The 19,401-nt window shown below is 39.4% G+C and overlaps 1 protein-coding gene across 1 annotated transcript in view; it reads left to right on the top strand.

Moving 5' to 3' along the window:
- Positions 1–19,401, top strand: part of Sf3a1 (splicing factor 3a subunit 1) — a 164,122-nt gene that overhangs the window by 83,203 nt on the left and 61,518 nt on the right. Inside the window, exons 8-9 of the mRNA XM_067139124.2 lie at positions 286–475; positions 10,388–10,570. Of these exons, the coding sequence (XP_066995225.1) occupies positions 286–475; positions 10,388–10,570 (373 nt within the window). The remainder of the gene's footprint in view (positions 1–285; positions 476–10,387; positions 10,571–19,401) is intronic.

Here is a 19,401-nt window from a genome sequence, read left to right as displayed (position 1 = left end):
AAAAAAAATTAAATTTCTAGGCCAGTGTTACTTGAAGGTGTCTTTTGTCAGCAAAAACATACTTTAAATGGCACAATAATGGCACAAAACCTTAGAAAATGACTTATAAACTAAAGATAGTAAAATATGGCTTTGTAATTAAGCATTTCTCTAATCTAGGTATCAATCACAGGATTCTATGCAAATTAGCAATGCCTGTGATACATCATTTTAAAGATGACATGTCATCAAAGTCTGGGCCTAATTGACAAGCATAGGGGAAAATGTAAATGCTGCTTGTTTCAGGTTCAGGACATGGAAGAAGAGTCCAGTGATGAAGACGACACACCTTCTCCAGCTCAAACACCAGCTGCACCTCCTGCTGCCACTAAGAAGGCTCCTCCTCCTCTTCCACCCAAGGAATTGCAGCAGCCTCCACCATTACCTCCTGCTCCGGATAAAGTGGTGGTCAAGAAGGGTTATGATCCTAAACAAGGTGAGGATATTTTCTGCGAAGGGCATTAGACTTTTAAATATATTGCCAAAGATTTATTTTATATTCTCAAGGCAGCTGCCATTGTTTTGTGATAAGCACAGTAGCTTCATGCCTAATTGGTCAGGATTTGACACCTGGCTCTTCATTGAACTGAGGGATAGTTCGAGAGTTGAGAACTGATTGCATTTAGTCATGGCGTCACAATCAAGAAATATAAATTCCTCCTGTTGGCCACCCTCAAAATGGTTTCCTTTATTTTCCCCCTTCAGTTCCAAGTAAGCAAATGCATGTTATCTAATATATTTCTTGGTCACTGCCACTTCTTTACCAATACTAGTCCTATCATCCCATTGTTGAAAAAAGGTGATAGAAAGAAATGTACCAACTACAGAGGTATAACTCTGCTGTCACATGGCTTCAAAATCTACGAATCCATCCTTGATAGCAGGATTAGAAAATATGTTGAACCTACCCTTGAAGAGGAACAGCATGGATTTAGACATCATAGATCAACTATAGACCTCATTTTTGCCACCAGAATGCTCTATGAGAAGTATTGGGAGAAAGGTAAAACATTTATAACTGTTTTCCTGGACATCGAGAAAGCATATGAGCATGTACCACGCAGGCATATATGGGAATGTTTGAGACATAAGAAAGTGCCCGATGACATCATAGCACGAGGTCAACGATTATATGATGAAACCAAGTGTTGTGTCCAGGTCCAGGATGGACAGTCAGGTTGGTTCGAAACGAAGAGTGGAGTCCAGCAAGGAAGTTGTCTTTCACCACTTCTCTTCATAATCATAATGGATGAAGTTTTAAAAGCAGTTAAGAAAAAGGATCCAACAACTAATGCTCTGCTTTTTGCTGATGATGTAATGGTATGGGATGAGACAGAAGCAGAAGTACAAACTAGACTAGATCTCTGGCATGAAGCTTTTACAACCTTAGGTCTCAAAATCAGCAAAACGAAGACAGTTGGCTTGGTGATGAGTAGAAACTCTCCAACTGTTCATCTAATAATTGGAGATGAGGAGATGGATATTGTAGCCTACGTCCAGTATTTAGGTAGTGTTCTGTCATCAGACAATACCATACATCAAGAGATTAGTAACAGAATACAGAAAGCTTCCAAATTCTATCACGCTGTACATCAAATACTTTGGGATGAAACATTTCTGTTAGTTTCCAAGATCAGCTTGTACAAAATATATCTAGTACCTATATTGACGTATGGCCTGGAAGCAGCAACACTTACTGGACCAACAAAGAGTCGTCTTCAGGCAACAGAAATGAAGTTCCTCCATTCTTGTTAACAAAAAACAAAAATGGATAAAATAAGGAATGTGGATATTCGACAACAACTTGGATTGGAAAGAAGCATGCTGGAGACTCTAGAAGTGAAGAGATTGCAATGGTATGGTCACATGAAAAGAATGAACCCTTACAGGATTCCTCGAACATACTTTGACCTTAATGTTCCTTGGAAGAGACCAAGAGGAAGACCTCGTGATGTTTGGGAAAAACGATAATGAAGGACTTTGAAATTAGAGATGTGAACTGTTGACACATATATGAGCAGCATCTGTGGATAGAACAAACTGTAGGAGGCTCGTACACAACCGCACCCGGCTTGCTGGAGCGAAGAAATTATGATGATGATGATGATGATGATGATGATGATGATGATGATGATGATGATGATAAGTCCTAATTAAATATGAAACACACACCACAGGCACATTAGGTATCATGTGGGCATAATCTCCAACAAGTACACTGAGCTGTTACCTATAGATTTATCATCATCATCATGGTCATCATCTGATGGTAAATGGGGTGAAATGTCAGGTAGTAAGTTTTGTCAATAGGAAATATCTCTGTATTAATTACTCTGTTGATGGAGTGAAAGTACCATATGGGAACCACTGTATGTACTAGGTATTAATAAATTGGAAGATCTTCATTGGAGTAATCACATTAACAAGGTTGTAAATAAAGGTTACAGATCTCTTTGAATTGTTATGAAGGTATTTTGGGGTTGTAAGAGGGATGTAAAGGAGAGGGTATATAAGTCACTGGTAAGACTTCAGTTAGAGTATGGTTCCAGTTAATGGAACCTTCACCAGGATTACTTGATTTGAGAACTGGTAAAGGTACAAAGAAAAGCAGCACGATTTGTTCTGTTTAATTTCTGACAAAAGAGTAGTTTTACTAAAATGTTGCAAATCTGGGCTGGGAAGACTAGGGAATAAGGAGATGAGCTTCTCTACTAAGCGGTATGTTCCGAGCTGTCAGTAGAGAGATGGCATGGTGTGGCATTAGTAGATGAGTAAGCTTGAGTAGAGTTTTTGAAAACAGGAAAGATCATAACATGAAGATAAAATTGGAACATGACCGGGTGAGTGGCCGTGTGGTTAGGGGCGTGCAGCTGTGAGCTTGCATTTGGGAGATAGCAGGTTTGAACCAGACTGTCAGCAGCCCTGAATATGGTTTTCCGTGGTTTCCCATTTTCACACCAGGCTGTACCTTAATGAAGGCCACGGCCGCTTCCTTCCCACTCCTAGGCCTTTCCTATCCCATCGTTGCCATAAGACTTATATGTTGGTGCGATGTAAAGCAAATTGTAAAAAATTGGAACATGAAGATAAAGTTTGAATTCGAGAGGACAAATTGGGGCAAATACTAGTTTATACAAAGAGGAATTATGTACGGTGGAACCTCGATTATCCGTTCCCCTAAAGTACGTTTTCACGGATTATATGTTCAAATTGCGTGGTCCCGCGAGCATCCTAATTAAATTATGTTATAAAAATCCTGCATTATCTGTTCCTTGAAGAAACTATTTCCCGGATCAACCGTCCAAAAATTTCAGTCCCATCGACGCTAAATCCTCAATCAAGCGTTTTTCAAGAAACTGTATCTCACGAAAGGACTTCTACGGCACACTTATAGATCTTCGTGTAAACGCCCTGTCGTTGCGATAATTAGAGCAAGTACTGTACTGGAAAAACGATCTGCGGTAAATTTGCATAAGGGACCATCTTAGCATCGCATTCAGGCGGTATTGTTTAGAGAATCCTCAGAAACCATAAAGCAGAGAGTGGCCACGACAATTGGAAGGAGATAGAGCGCATTTCAACAGCTCTACTGGAAGACAGAATGAGTTTCGTCAAATGTTCATACTTGTAAAATGTCCACATTATGTCCAGGGTTAGATGTTTATATTTTTACTTTTTTGATTGTATCGCCGAACAGGTTTTCGGCATTTCCCTCAGGGCTCTGTATAGTCGCTGGGCTTTCAGGCAGGAATCGAAACTGCTCCTTCTTAACACAAATCTAGTTTATTGTATACGATTATTTTATCGAACCCGGAACAGATGTTGCACTTTACATATGTAAAGCCATGAGAGGTCTGGGAATTGCCTATTACTGTTTTGGTCCTAATATAAGACCGGGAATTTTATGTTTTTGTGTTAAAATGTTATAAAAACTGCAGTCGTTTTATTTGTGCACGTTTCATTTAAAAAGTTTGTATTATTTCCCACTAGCTGATGTACCCGTGCTTCGCTACGGAATTCTACATTGTATACAGAATTCTATGTTAAGTAGTGTACACGTTGTGAGCAAGATTGTATTATATTGCATAGCAACGTTACCCTAGAAATGCGACGGGGAAGTCTTTTCTCATATGAAGACTGGGTTAGGGAATTTTCATTGTGATGGTAGGTCTGCTTGCCTACTCTGTCACAATCAGGTTGGGGAGTTTTCATTATAATGGCAGACACTCACTCTCCACCTGCTTTTTTACATTCTCAGAAAGACTGCCTTAGTGGTTTTCCCAAGTGAAATGAACATAGGTCATTACAATGACGTCAGTAGGAATGGCACGATTAAAAGCAATATGAAATACTCGATCAAATGAAAAACAACACATTTTCTCACTTTTAACTAACAGTACTACGCTGCCGATCTAACAGTCCAAAGTTCCAGAGCTAGAATGGCCAAGCCGCACAGCCTTGATCCGTGAACACTCTTCATCTTTTTTCGTTGGGGAAGGGGGGTCGAATAGCGGGGAGTCCCAGGAGGACAAAGCTATGCCCTTTTACTAATCTCTTTCCTAGGAGTACCCGATGAGTCGGAAAATCTCATTTCACTACACTGGTGGCGGAAAAATCTATCTGACTTGGAGGCAAATTTTCCTCCAAGCCAGAGGAGAAAACCCCTCTTCACTGCTAATTTCGAACAAAATGAATATAGAATTTAATAAAACTGAAGAGGAAGACGCTTTTCTTAAGTAACGTCTCATTTCAGGGTTGAATTTTGAATTATTAATGAATTGTAGTGCTGTAATTTGGAATAAGCTTAAATTGTAATTCTAGACCAGGTCATACTACTATTAGTAAGCGAGCCTCTGCCAAATCTGCACACTGCTCATTCAAAACAGCGTGTCAGAGTAGGGAGTGAATAGCTGGAATACTGATGAACCAGTGTGTTACGTACCAGCAGTATCAGACAATGTATGAACCAGAGGAATGGCATGCTAAAGAAAACAATTTTTTAACTCCCCAGCTCTTTCCCGCCAATATTGAGTCAGGCTGTTATACTCGGTACGCAACAGTAATCCCATCTATCAGAGTTTAGGGCACGATAAGAGGCAAAGAACACCACAACAAACAATGGTCCAGCCGGGCTGAGTGGCTCAGACGGTTAAGGCGCTGGCCTTCTAACCCCAACTTGGCAGGTTCGATCCTGGCTCAGTCCGGTGGTATTTGAAGGTGCTCAAATACGACAGCCCCGTGTCGGTAGATTTACTGGCACGTAAAAGAACTCCTGCGGGACTAAATTCCGGCACCTCGGCGTCTCCGAAGACCTTAAAAAGTAGTCAGTGGGACGTAAAACCAATAACATTATTATTATAAACAATGGTCAAGGTAATGTTATTGATGATCAATGTTATGCGCTTTCCATATTGTACGCCTTCGCATTTAGTTTTCTTCCGCCTCGGAAATACTACTCTTATCACAGTCGGTACGGTAAAACTGAATAAAACATAAATGAACGGAAATTGTATTCTCTATAACTTTTGTTATGTAGTACTTTTCTATAGGAGCAATAACGAAGGTATTTAAAAATTAAATTTTAGGCGCCTACCCCTAAACTACCATTTCACCCAGGTTCAGTAAAATTGTTTATAGCTTAGACTACAGTTTTTTCTTCCCCGACTCTATATACCGATTTTCATTAAATTCTGTTAACCCATTTTCTCGTGGCTCGGCGTTGATGTGGACTTAGCAACAAAAATCGAAATTCATGAATATCAGTGTTATCATAGCCGGTACTGTAAAATTGTATAAGACATAAATGATCGGAAATTTAATTCTATGTAACTTTAGTTATGTAGTATTTATCGACAGGACCACTTAAAATATAAATATTTGAGAATTGAATTTTAGGCCTTCCCCTAAACTACCATTTCATTCAGCGTGAATAAAATAATTTATAGCCTAGATTGTAGTGGCTCATCCCCCGAATATACATACCAATTTTCATTAAATTCTCTTCAGCCGTTTTCAAGTGATGCGTGTACATACATACAGACAGACAGACAGACAGAAATTACGGAAAAGAAAAAAGTGCGTTTCCTTGTTACTGTGTACATGAACGATACAGAAATACAATTTTTTTCAAATTTTGAGCAATGTACAGACAAAACTCTTATTTTATATATATAGATGTGTACTGACTTGTGCCTCAGCAAATATCCTCAGCCTTTGTGGGTGTAGCGTGCCCCCAGATGGCGGATAGGGGGGCCCCTACAGTATGTAGGGCTGGTTGAAATACCCAATACAACCCGCAGACCAACAGGTAGCCCAATTCCTGGGACATCCGCTCTCCAGGGGTCATAAATATGCAGGGCGCCTGCCCTGGGTTATGGGTGATGTCCTCAGCGGAGAAGATGAACTTCGGTACATTGGAGATGGCAGTTGTCTTATGCTATTTACATAGCTTACAATATGTACAATAAGTGCATTAACTTTGCCAGAATTTATGAACAATGAATTATTTTATTATGACGAGACTTCCAATTGTGGATTGGATTGATCACAGTGTGAATTGGGGTTTCTCAAATTGTATTGACTAGAATTTATCACTGCGTGAGTTGGGGTTTCTTCAACTGTTATGGTCGCCTGAGTTGAAAGAACTTTTACAAAACCGGAATCTTGGTTAAAATCGTTAATATTTAAAGTCCACATGTAGTTGTCCATTCCAATGGAGACAACATTTGGACCAAAAATAAATGAACCTTATTAATTGTAAATTTAGGAGGGCCTTTTCCATTCCAACGGAGATAACATTTGGGCCAAAAATAAATGAACCTTATATAATTGTAAGTTTAGGAGGGCTTTCTTTTTGTACGTACAAAAAGCCCTGATAAATGCTGATAAACTTACATGATTGTAAATTTTTCTACAATTTTTGTACAAACTTCTATCAGCTTATGATGACGCAGTGGGGTGTCGAAATTAGTACTGATTGAAAAATATATGTTGTAATTACATCTACGCAACAATTTTTATGTATTGAATAAGGTGGACCCAAAATTATAATAAAAAGTTGTTCATCTCTTGTTGACGAAGAAATTGAATGTTTCCTCATAAATAGTGATTCTGGAAAGCTATATTTTGATAAAGATGATGGAGAATATCTAGGTGGCGATATTGAACTACAAGAAAGTGCGAGACAAAGTAGTAACGATGAATCTCGTGCGGAATTGTCACCCCTTCCTCAGAAAAATTTAATTTTCCTCAAAGATTATGATAATACCGTTCTTGGAACAACAATGTTATATTTCAGTAATAGTATCACGGAGTGGAGTAGCCGTGCGTGTTAACATGCTACCGCTATGGAGCCAAGCTCTGTATTCAGCAGGCAAGTGGGTTCGATCCCCACCGTCAGTGACTTTTTTTTTTTTTTGTGGTTTCCCTTTTGCACTCCCAAGCAAATACCGGGACAGTTCCTATTCATAAGCCACAGCCGATTCCTTCCACTTCCTTACCCAGTTTCATTCACCATCATTCATTTCATATTCATTATCTTCTCAACTGAGGTTTGCATCAGGAAGGGCTTCCGGTCGTAAAAATATGATGTAAAATATAATCTCACTTCATCCCTGACCCCGTATTGGGCTGCGGGGCTAAGGGGTACAATATGCATTCCATTAATAGTATCAATAAAAATGTATCTGTAAAAGTGCTTTCTCCTTTTAAAAAAAGCTGGCCCAGAGGGTTCTCCTGGTCATCGAAACTCGGCAGTGAAAAGGTTAAGAAGAGCTTGCCATTGCAAAAGTACTCGATAAGCTGGAAATGGGCTAATGTCTCTCTCATGGATATGATGATATTTCATGATGTTCTTAGTATGGCACAGCAAAAGAAGAAAGTGCTGAAAGAACATTTTTCGGAAATATGACATTTTCTAGTTCCAGTAAGACCGGGCAAGTTGGCCGTGCAGTCAGGGTCACGCAGCTGTGGGCACGCATCTGCCCCACTGTCGGCAGCCCTGAAGATGGTTTTCTGTGGTTTCCCATTTTCAGACCAGTCAAATGCTGGGGCTTTACCTTAATTAAGGTCACAGTAGCTTCCTTCCCACTCCTAGGCCTTTCCTATTCCATCGTCACCATAAGACCTATCTGTGTAGGTGCAACAAAGCAAATTGTAAAAAAAAAAAAAAATTCCAGTAAGAATATGTTTTCATGTAAGTGATTTCTGCAAATATTCAGGGCTTTTCATGTTTCCTCCCTTCCACAATCAAGTTCAACAACAATGGAAACTCGAACTAGCAAAGTAAAAAGTATTCTGGAACATGTTGGCAGATCATATTTAGAATTTTACTGGCCAAACCAGTATCTCTCAACAAATCTACTATGTGTTTCTCGGGACATAATCTTTAAAAATTTATAACCCACAAAAATTAGCAAATGGGGAATAAGGATACACGTTACCCCCTGCTGATTCGTTCATTGGTTATGTATTATCTGTGTGATTTTGTATTTTGGTTCCTTCACCACACTGACTTGTCATTTAGTACTAGAATATCATAGTTTTACAGTTGATAAACTATAACTCGGTCTACTGGACACCATGCGTTTTCTGATTATCAAGTGAGTTGGCCATGTGGTTAGAGGTGCAGAACTGTGAGCTTGCATTCGGGAGAAGATAGTGGGTTTCAACCGCACTGCAGGCAGCCCTGAAGATGGTTTTCTGTGGTTTCCCTTTTTCACACCAGGCTGTACCTTAATTAAAGCCACAGACGCTTCCTTCCTACTCCTAGCCCTTTCCTATCCCATCATCGCCCTAAGTCCTAGCTGTGTTGGTGCAACATACACAGCAAATTGAAAAAAAAAAGTTTACTGATCGGTTTTATAGTGGCATAAAATAAGCCAGGGAATTTCTGAAGAAACAAAAATCACCGTACTGGAATTGTGCTGGGAAATAGGAAGGGACTAACAAATGCAGTTCCATGAACCTACTACGCTGGCGTAGCAGGGGGAGAACTGATACTCCCACGTGGCATGTCCCAGGTGGCAGATTGGGAGGTCCTAACCGGCTTGCCGACGGACTTGAGGGAAATAAAATACCTCTCGCGGACTAACCACACAACCCCCTGTGGGTGGGGAACGCAGACAAAGAATACACCCACAGTATCCCCTGCCTGTCACAGGAGGCGACTAAAAGGAGCGACCAAGGGATGATTGTATTAGAACCATGAAATTACTTGTGATTAGTACCACCACGCGGGGAACACCATGGGTCGCTTTTATTTGCGCGTAGTACCACTATGTTAGGTACATAATAGGTTTGTGATTAGTAGCAAACGAGAGTGCGATGGCTTTTACAGTACCTGTGATTAGTAGCACTATATGAGCGACACCATGGTTCTGGCTTGCCTATGATTAGTACCCACTATATGAGGAACACCACGGGATAGTACGAGAGTCCCTGTGCGTTGCCTGTAAATGGCGCTGCAATATTCGAAACACCATAGGTCTGTATTACATGTGTAAATTTTATTACCTGTGAGTAGTACCATAATGTGTAGAATACCGCGAGTCTACGCTACTTTTGATTAGTACCGCAAATGACAAATACCATGGTTCTACATTCCTAGCAATAAGTACCATTATGAGGGGCCAATGACTTGGATTTTAGACTCCTTTAGACTACAAGCATCATCGATTCAGTGTTATGCTATAGAAGCAGTCACTTGGTCAGTAATACTATTGTTTTACATCATTCTCTGTGAATCTGAGGTTGTGCGGGTCAGATCCACTGATTGTTTTAAATTCATTTCCATCCATTCATTCTTCGTCCTCATGTTTTGAATTCTGGTCAGTGGAGGATTTTGGACTTTTAATTTGTCATTCCATTTCGTCTCATTTCATACCATTAGAGGCTGATGACCTAGATGTTAGGTCCCTTTAAACAACAAGCATCATCATCATCATTAACAAATGCAGTTGAAAAAATGAGTTAGTATGAAAAATCTTTACTATTGAAGGAGAACAAATTTTTGGCATTCTTCTGGAAAGAAAAGTGGACTTTCTCACTTCTAAGGCATGGTACGGCCCAACAGTAGCAGATGTTACACAAATCAATGGCAGTAGTCGAGTGCATGGAAGAATTACTAAGCTGTGGCCATACTGCTTTTCCATTTTACTTGCACAATCATTTTTCTATTTGATACATTGTTTTCGTGTTCTTCTATGATGTCATTGGGAGGAAAAGATTTTTAAAATTTTTATTTTATTTTTTATTTTATACATGGACAAATTAATATTTGATTTGATTTTTGATTGTTTTGGAAATTAACTTCTAACATTTGCATATTTTTCCCCCCTTATTTTTGTAGCTGTGAAGTTAACTCGACCGCCAGCCCCAGATGAATTCCTTATCTCACCTATCACTGGTGAGAAGATTCCTGCTAGCAAGGTGCAGGAGCACATGCGGATTGGACTGTTGGATCCTCGCTGGGTAGAGCAACGTGATCGCCAAATCCAAGATAAGATGAACCAGGAAACTGTTTATGCCCCAGGTAAGTCTGTAGCTCAATACAGTATATCACAAGACCTTTCCAGCTCCCTCTGTAGATTCGGTGGTAGAGTGTCGGCCTCTGTATCCAAAGATTGCAGTTTCAGACCCTACACGGGAAGTCGGATTTTTGAAGGGCGAGAAAAGGTCCATTTGACACTCCATGTCGTACGATGTCTGCTAGCAAAAGGGTGACACATTTGGTGTTCACTCAACAAAATTAAGACTTAGTCATAAATCACCCGTTTCTCTGCCATCTGGTAGATTAAAATAGAACATCAAAACTGACATTCAGGTAGCCTAGATAGCACCACATTAGTATTCCAGTACTCCTTTGTCTTGGTGAAGAATGCAATTCTTCACCCTTCAGACCACTTTGCACCAGACCATCTTTACACTCTTTCTGGAAGAGCCTTTAACAAGTATACACCAGGTCCTCAACATACTTCTTTCTTGAACCTGTGCCTCAGAGACACCTGCCAGATCCTCTCATCTGCAGGTGCCCATAGAGTGGTTCATTTCAGTTATGAGAAGATCAAAAATTCTTTGAGATATTCTTGTGATAAGCATTTGAGACAAATGGCTATAAAACATAAGAAATCCCTTCCTCATAAGAGAGAGGTTTTCAAATTTAGAGTAGAGCTCAGCATGTGATCTCTGGCGATATTCGCTCTCAGAATTTCGATTTGGACTGAGGATCTTTTGTAGTGCACCGTTTCCTGTCTCCAAATTGGGATAAGATCAGGGTAGAAACACGTGGTTATGTTCGAAAAATAAAGGGCAACACGAAGATCTCTAATTAAATCATACTAATAGTATATACCCATAGACAGGAAAAGTAGATACATACTGAATGATACACGGGTAATCGGGTACAATGGATTTATTATCCCAAAAACATGTATATAGCTCATACTAATTCATATGCAGATTTAAGAAAAACAACATGAAACGACCTAAAATGGTCTATAATGCTGACACTCACCCAATTAATTACATAAATCAAACCAAGCAACACGGGTACGTCCCACAAATTAAATCACAAATACACTATATTTACACTGGAAATTTGGATTCGCGCTACATTCGCTTATGGTGTAGACTGATCCGTTAAGTTCCCCCCCCGTCAGTAGCCCTACGGCACGATTTGATACCGTCTGTGTGTATGCGCACATAATAATCGATGTGTAGTTATTGGTTTGATTTAACATTATTTACAGTCCGACAATTTTGATAAACAACATATCAACACTAATTCAGGGCTGTCCCTCACATATCTCTCAAAAGTATACAGATTCTATTAAGAGGCATGATCCCATTGCAAATGGATCAGGATTGGAACCTGAACTTCCCTCAATTTAGCCTTGCGGGCTAATAATCCCCTTACACAACACACAGACAATATGACAACGCACACATGACAAAGCAAAAATGAAAATACAAACCACAAAATTATATACAAGCTAAAACACACACATGAAGGTCACCTGAAATAAACACACACATATAATTACGCTGTCAAAAATAGAGTGGTTGGAAGTCGACCTCGACTCTCACAGGTTCTGTAGGCTCGTGTCTTTACTAGACACCACTCTGACATTTCTCGCCACGTGGCTCGGGCAAATCAGCTGTATGGGTCAACAACAAGCAACAACAACAATGTACCTAGTGAAAAATTCATATATCTGCCATTGCCACACTTGGCTTAATTTAACATTATATAAGTCAACAAAGAGCTCACGGTCCCTTATTACATTTAGTCTCACAGTTATAATAATAATAATAATAATAATAATAATAATAATAATAATAATAATAATAATAATAATAATAATAATAATAATCTGTATGCAAAGCGTTCAGCAAAGTTAAAAAAAAACCACTGGCACAAAGAAAATATTTAGCGAGGGAGCGATATTCCAGGAATCTAGTGGTAAACTCATAGAATGCTCTCTCTTTCTAATGGGTTCACAGTACAATCAGCTGTGACAAAACTACTTGCCGCTCTGGACAAAAATAAACCAAGTCTGGCCACGGCCGACTTCTTCTCGACAACGGGGAAAACATTCTTTCACATAATGTCACAGCCCAAAGCATAATCGAGCTAATTCATAGGCTGGTTCTTTAACACATTCAAATTTACGTTTCCAGGCAAATATAACGGCTTCATGCCGATCTAACACACATTTAGCCCAAACAATATCCATGGCCTTTCGAGCCTCGCATATGACTCCTCATTGGTTCGATGCCCAAGCATTCCTTATACCTGCCTGCCCAGAATATTGAAGATTCTACTCTAATAACGATGAAGGAACCTTGTCGCACCGTAGATTACAGCTGAAATTGCACATGCGTCATGCAAAGAAAATACAACCTGTTCTATTTATATACTGTCCTTAAACACACAACACTGAAAGGCGTGTAGCCTACTACTACAGCTAAAAATAAAACAGAGCAAATACCTCGCTGGCTTATGTTAAACTCAATTTACAACTGATAGAAATTTCCAATAACTATTATACATTCACTACTTTTGCATGCTAAAAAGACAAAGGAAACTTCACTTTCACAGCTACTGCCATCAGCGACGAATCACATAACCACTACGTCATGTTACGTTAGCCGCGCATCACTGCACAGAATATGGGCTGAACAGTCTTCATCTCAACTCCTTGAGATCCCATTGATGCAGTCTTCTTGAGGTTGGAACTGTCTGGAATGATGATGAAATATCTGGATATCAGCTGGATCGCTTAGCGTGCATGTGCACTAGATATTGACCTGAATGGTAGACTGTACTTTGCTTCAGTCAACGTGCAAATGTTAGTCCGATTTGCACGTCATGTAATGAAGGGAGTATTTCCTGGTCAACAACAGTTCTTCACAGCAGTATTTGTAGATACAGAACACACACGTTAAATCGCGACTCATGCGTGAACATGTATAGAGAGTTCGCATTGCTAGATAGCGATATAGTTTTGCGTGAACACACTCAGTTATCAAATCTGATTAATTCACAACTGAAATGTACCTAGTGAAAAATTCATATATCTGCCATTGCCACACTTGGCTTAATTTAACATTATATAAGTCAACAAAGAGCTCACGGTCCCTTATTACATTTAGTCTCACAGTTATAATAATAATAATAATAATAATAATAATCTGTATGCAAAGCGTTCAGCAAAGTTAAAAAAAAAACCACTGGCACAAAGAAAATATTTAGCAAGTCCACGCAACCGACGATTAGCTCAGTTCACACAGCGACTGCGTATTCACATAAAATGAGACCGACAGAACACAGATGAATGAGAGCGCTTTCCCCTCCACGCTGGTTTAAATAACCTTTCACTGAGACCATTGGACTCGGTTTTTTCCCAGCAAACATTAGCCTCTGGCTACTAACAGCTGTTAGAGACTCAACGAACTTTTATTTCAAAGCGCAGAACATTTAACTTATCACAAGTACAGACTATTATTAATTCATGGTGCTTGTTAATTCACTCTATAATTTCTAATATATTTAGACCTGTGGAGTTAAGCTCGGTAGCAGAGATATCAATTTAATTTCAAAGGATCCCAGTCTTGGAATAGCGAAGTTGGCCAGCCTGGAGCAGTCGTCGAGTGGTTCCCAAGGTTTAAATTACCGCCCCTTCAGCTCGAAGTCATTGGGTTTGAAATCTGGAGTGGGGGGTCTACACAACAAAATACACAACCAACGGCCCAATTCAAACTTGAAATGTACATTTGTAATGGTTATATCTGGGGTTCACTGTGCCTATGCCACAGCCTTCCAGGGTTTGTGCCTTGGTCTCCAGCTACTCTCTGCTATATTTAATACAATTATGCTTCAGTCTTACAATTAATATATTGAGGCATATTGTGATATGGCTCAGTAGCAGTACCAGTATAACAAAATTTTGGGGACCTTGGAATTTTGTTATACTGAAATAAGTCAGTTCTTAAGAAATTGCCCATTGCTAAATCTGTTGAAGAATCTATGCTATTTCAACATGAATTTGCACATAAAAAAACCTTAATACTGTATTTATTGAATGAGAGGAAAATTAGGATACATACTGTATATTTACATGAAGTAATGATATAAAGTACAGGTACAGTTTACAGCATCTCAAATTTTATCCTGTACAGGTACATTGTCTCCTCGACTTTATTTTTTGAAAAAGTCTGATTTTCTTCTGAACACTCCCAGACACAAACGAATATTCAAGGTAGTCAGCAACCACTGCACTTGAATTTATCATAGATTCTGACACATCACTTTGTGACAGAGGAAAATCCTGAAGTCTACGTCCCATGTTTGTTGCCTGCACAAGAGTCAAACTCTGTTGAACACTTTGAGGCACATCTTCCTCTTCCACCTCATCATCATACAATCTCTTCTACAGCGATTTCCTTTTCTACTAACACATCACAGTCCACGTTGACATAATTGGTAAGATTAGACTTGTTGGCACCTCCAACTTTTCACACAAATGCTTCCAGTTCTCCTCTGTATCTGCATCCAACTCTTCACTTTCTGTGATGTTGTCTTCTCTATAACCCACTCCAGCTTTTCTAAAGCAGTTCCTGATTACTCCTTCTTTTAGTGATCTGCATGCAGCATTGAACATCTGCATTGTTTCCAATAAGTTGACATTAATGTCTCTTTCTGAGGCAATGTTACATAGTATATGCTGGACCACACGAACTTGGTAATGCCGCTTCACCATGTGAATTATTCCCTGATCCAGTGGCTGCAGAACTGAGGTAGTATTTGGAGGCAAAAATAAAAATTTCACATGCTCCAAATGGCGAGGTACACAATTGTAAGAGGAGCAATTGTCAAAGATGAGAAGAATTCTCCTTTTTTCGGCCTTTGCCCGATGTTCCAGGCACAACTACTACTCTTCGAAGATCACTGATGTCATCCATGCCTTTTTGTGCCTATATCCAGAGGATAGATGTTGTACTCCCTTCAAGCACCTTGACTTCCCAAACTTCCTAATTATGAGAGGCTTCAGTTTATCTGTCCCTGTGAAGTTGGTGCACAAAAGAGCCATTATCTGATCTTTTGAGCTTTTGCCTTGAATTCAAGGGTTTTGTTCGGCATTAATTTGTAGATAAATGCAGTCTCGTCTGCATTATAAATATCCGCCAAGGAATATTTTTTCAAGGCAGCTGATAGTGTCTCCATCTGCCATGAAGATGCAACTACCTTTGGGACACTGTTTGCTTCACCATTTACAACCTTGTGGGAAATGTCATATCTTTCCCAGAACCTATCAAGCCAACCAGTACTCTTCATGAATTCCAGATATCCAAGCAAACATGCAAAGGATGTGTACACTCGTATAACAGCAGGCCATTGACGGGAATGTTTCTGGTCCGCATTTTGTCAAACCACGTATAAATTTCATAGTCTGCTGTCCTCATCTTCTTTCGTTGTGAGCCAAGGGCATCAGCATCAATATTGTGCCCTATCTTACTTTTTCTGTTTTAGAAAAGTAGTTAGTGTTAAAGGGCTGATGCCATACTTCTTCGCTATTTCTCCTTTTTTCCTCCTTTCTCCACTTCCTGAAGTATTTCACATTTTTCTTTTAAAGAAAATGCTTTCGCTTCTTTTGATCCATATTGGCGAGTTAACTGGCACACTAATACACACGTTGCTTCACAAACGAAAGATAAACAATGAACGTGTCATGAGATGTGAATAAATGAAATGCAGTAGTGAAGGTAGAGATGTAAAACCGTAACGTTCATTGGTTGACTGTAAATGTGGCGTTTCTATCCAGCCAATAGTGTTACTTCGTATTGATTACTTTGAAATCAATATCCAGCTCGACCATTCGCGTACATGTATGGAAAATTGGCACCTGAACCGTATCCTGTAAATGCGAATACCGCAATCCAATCTGTGCACCCCAATATTTGATGATACTGATATTTTTATTACTAGAAAATTGGCTTTAATTTTCTTTTTATATATAAGAAATTAATCCTACATACAGTGGAACCTCTATAATTCGAAATCGATTATTTCAAAATCTTGTTCGAAGAAGATCTTGTTCCCAGAAATACAGCATGAGGTACAGTTTTACATGTTATTTCATTTGTTTAATTCGAAATACGGATGATTCGTAATTTGAAGAACAATGTCAGTCCCATTACTGAAATTCAGACTTTTAATTCAAAACTGCCTTTACATTAAAAAAAATAGTATTTTACAGAGTAACATAAATTCAAAATTTATGTGTGTTGTAAAAGAACGCGTCTTCCGGAACGTACAGGATAGCTTTCTGCACTTTCACTCACTTCGGTGTGTCTACAGTGTGCTTCACATTTGCTAGGTTCGAGTGAAGTCGTAATTCTTTTGTATTCAGCGTTTTAAGGAACGCCACAATATCACGAAGCAGTGTAGCGCCCCAACGACTTTGAATTAACGAGGCTTTACTGTAAGGACGTTCAGTACTGGTACACCAAAACTTGATAAGCAGAATCTGCGAACACTGGCTATGCCGACTGTTGGCGATAAAACGTGGCTCATATAATCAATCCGTGCACACTGAATGATATTGTCAATGCCGATGAAACTGCATTGTTTCTTTTAATGCTGAGCCCAAACGGACTTATGATTTTAAAGGAGAGAAGTACCAGCCGGGAAATTGTACAAAGGTTGTGGTCGTTGTACTGTGTTGCAATGCACACTGAAGCAAGATACTTTATCCCCTCGTCATAAGAAACTTTGATAATCCACAATGTTTTAAGGGCGTCAGGCACTTTCCGTGCAAGTACAGGGCATATAAAATGCATACAATACTGTAATCCAATGAATAAAGCACTTGCACACAAGAGCCAGCATAGATTTCTCCTCGTCTCTGAGTCGTGCTTTGTTTTTCTTTCATTGCGTGAGGTTATGTTTGTTAGTGAGCTATCCAAGTGCATTATCTGAATACTGTAAATGCACCTCGTTGGAAATAGTTTTTTTACCATGACATTTGAAAGGTTTAAACTGTAAATCAAGGTTAATTACATGCAGTAACAGGTCTTAGAATATTTTTTGATGTGGCAAGCGTTGACATTTCTGAATTACGAGTTGACAGTTAATTCCAAATCCGGTGTTTGTGTCCCTACGACTTTGAATTAACGAGGCTTTACTGTAAGAACATTCAGTACTGGTATGCCAAAACTTAATAAGATAATCTTCACGTGCTGTTGGGTAGGCAACCTGCTCGTCAGAATTGTGATGCATTTGCTCACTTTCCCCTGAGTTGTTGCTTTTTTTTTTTTTTTAAGAGGAAGTAAAACTTACTCTTACTTTCCCCTGATTTGTAATTGAATAGTTTCACCTGTGTGTTGTATAGAATGGCCGTCTGGTATTAGGTGTATGGAGGCATGTTGTGCGAAATACCCAGCGATTAAAACGGGATAAATTTCAGTTGTATTTTGACGAAAAGTCTAAATTTTAAATTTGTTATACTGAAAGTTTGAAATTCATTACAATGAAATATTTTAACACATGTTAAATGGGGAAAAGGGAAGGGGCCTAAGAATAATGTCGCTATTCTGAACATTTCATTAAACTAGCGTTCGTTACAATGACTGTATAAGGCTTTAGGACATACTACTGTGATGTTGTAGTGGTATTTGGCCTACCATGAGATAGATCTGGGCTGATAAGTGAACTTGCAGAGGTGAAAAGGTGTTTTACTGCGTTTAGCGTCCGACTTGTTGGCTGAATGGTCAGCATACTGGCCTTCGGTTCAGAGGGTCCCGGGTTCGATTCCAGGTTGGGTCGGGGATTTTAACCTTCATTGGTTAATTCCAGTGGCCCGGGGGCTGGGTGTTTGTGCTGCCCCCAACATCCCTGCAACTTGCACACTACACTGAACACTGTCCTCCACTACAGTAACACGTAGTTACCTACACATGGCAGATGTCGCTTACCCTCATCGGAGGGTCTGCCTTACAAGGACTGCACTTGGCTAGAAATAGCCACACAAAATTATTATTATACTGCGTTTAGCGTGATATTTCAGAGTTTCTTTCTCTGATCCATTAAAGGAAATTATCTCTCCAAGATCATCATCATTAGCATCATCATTTTTTGCTCCAGCAAGATGGGTGCGGTTGTGTATGAGCCGCCTCCAGTCTGTCCTCTCCATCCACAGATGATTTTCATATGTGTGACGCCAGTTTACATCTCTGATTTCAAGGTCCTTGAAAATCTGCTTCTCCAAAATATTAAAACGAATGCCACATTTGGTTTTTTCTATATTTGGTATCAAGAAATGCAGTAGTATTATGATGATCGGACATCATTGCTTCAGTTTTTCAAAATGTATCTGGAGACCTACAACTTCAGCTACTACGTGTAATGTGTTCACGTAGAGGCAGGCGATGTTGAGACCATTTGCCATTAGGACTGCATCATCTGTAAAAGCAAGGCAGTCGACGTTCACTACTTTGGACCCAGTGCCCAGTCTATTAATATTATTATTGGATAGTATGTTTCTCCACTCACGGATGACATTTTCATGAACACAGTTGAAAAGAATGGGTGAGAGCCTACGAACACCAGCCTTAATCTTAATGAATCTAGAGATTTTCCCCATAAATTTAATTTATGAATAATTTTTTGTCAGAGTGCATTTGATGATGGAGTGAGTCTAGTTGTCCATGCCCATGCGCTTGGAAAATATCAAAAAAGACTGAATGAGTCAATTGAATCACAGGCCTTCTCATAGTTTTTAAGTTGTCTTTATCAATTGTTCAAACAAGCTGGGAATGGCCCAATGAGGGCTGAAACATGTACTGGAAGGAAAAACCTTAACA

This window comes from Anabrus simplex, chromosome 1, assembly GCF_040414725.1.
Source record: "Anabrus simplex isolate iqAnaSimp1 chromosome 1, ASM4041472v1, whole genome shotgun sequence".
NCBI classification, from domain to species: Eukaryota; Metazoa; Arthropoda; class Insecta; order Orthoptera; family Tettigoniidae; genus Anabrus; species Anabrus simplex.
This window is presented reverse-complemented; position numbering and strand designations above follow the sequence as displayed.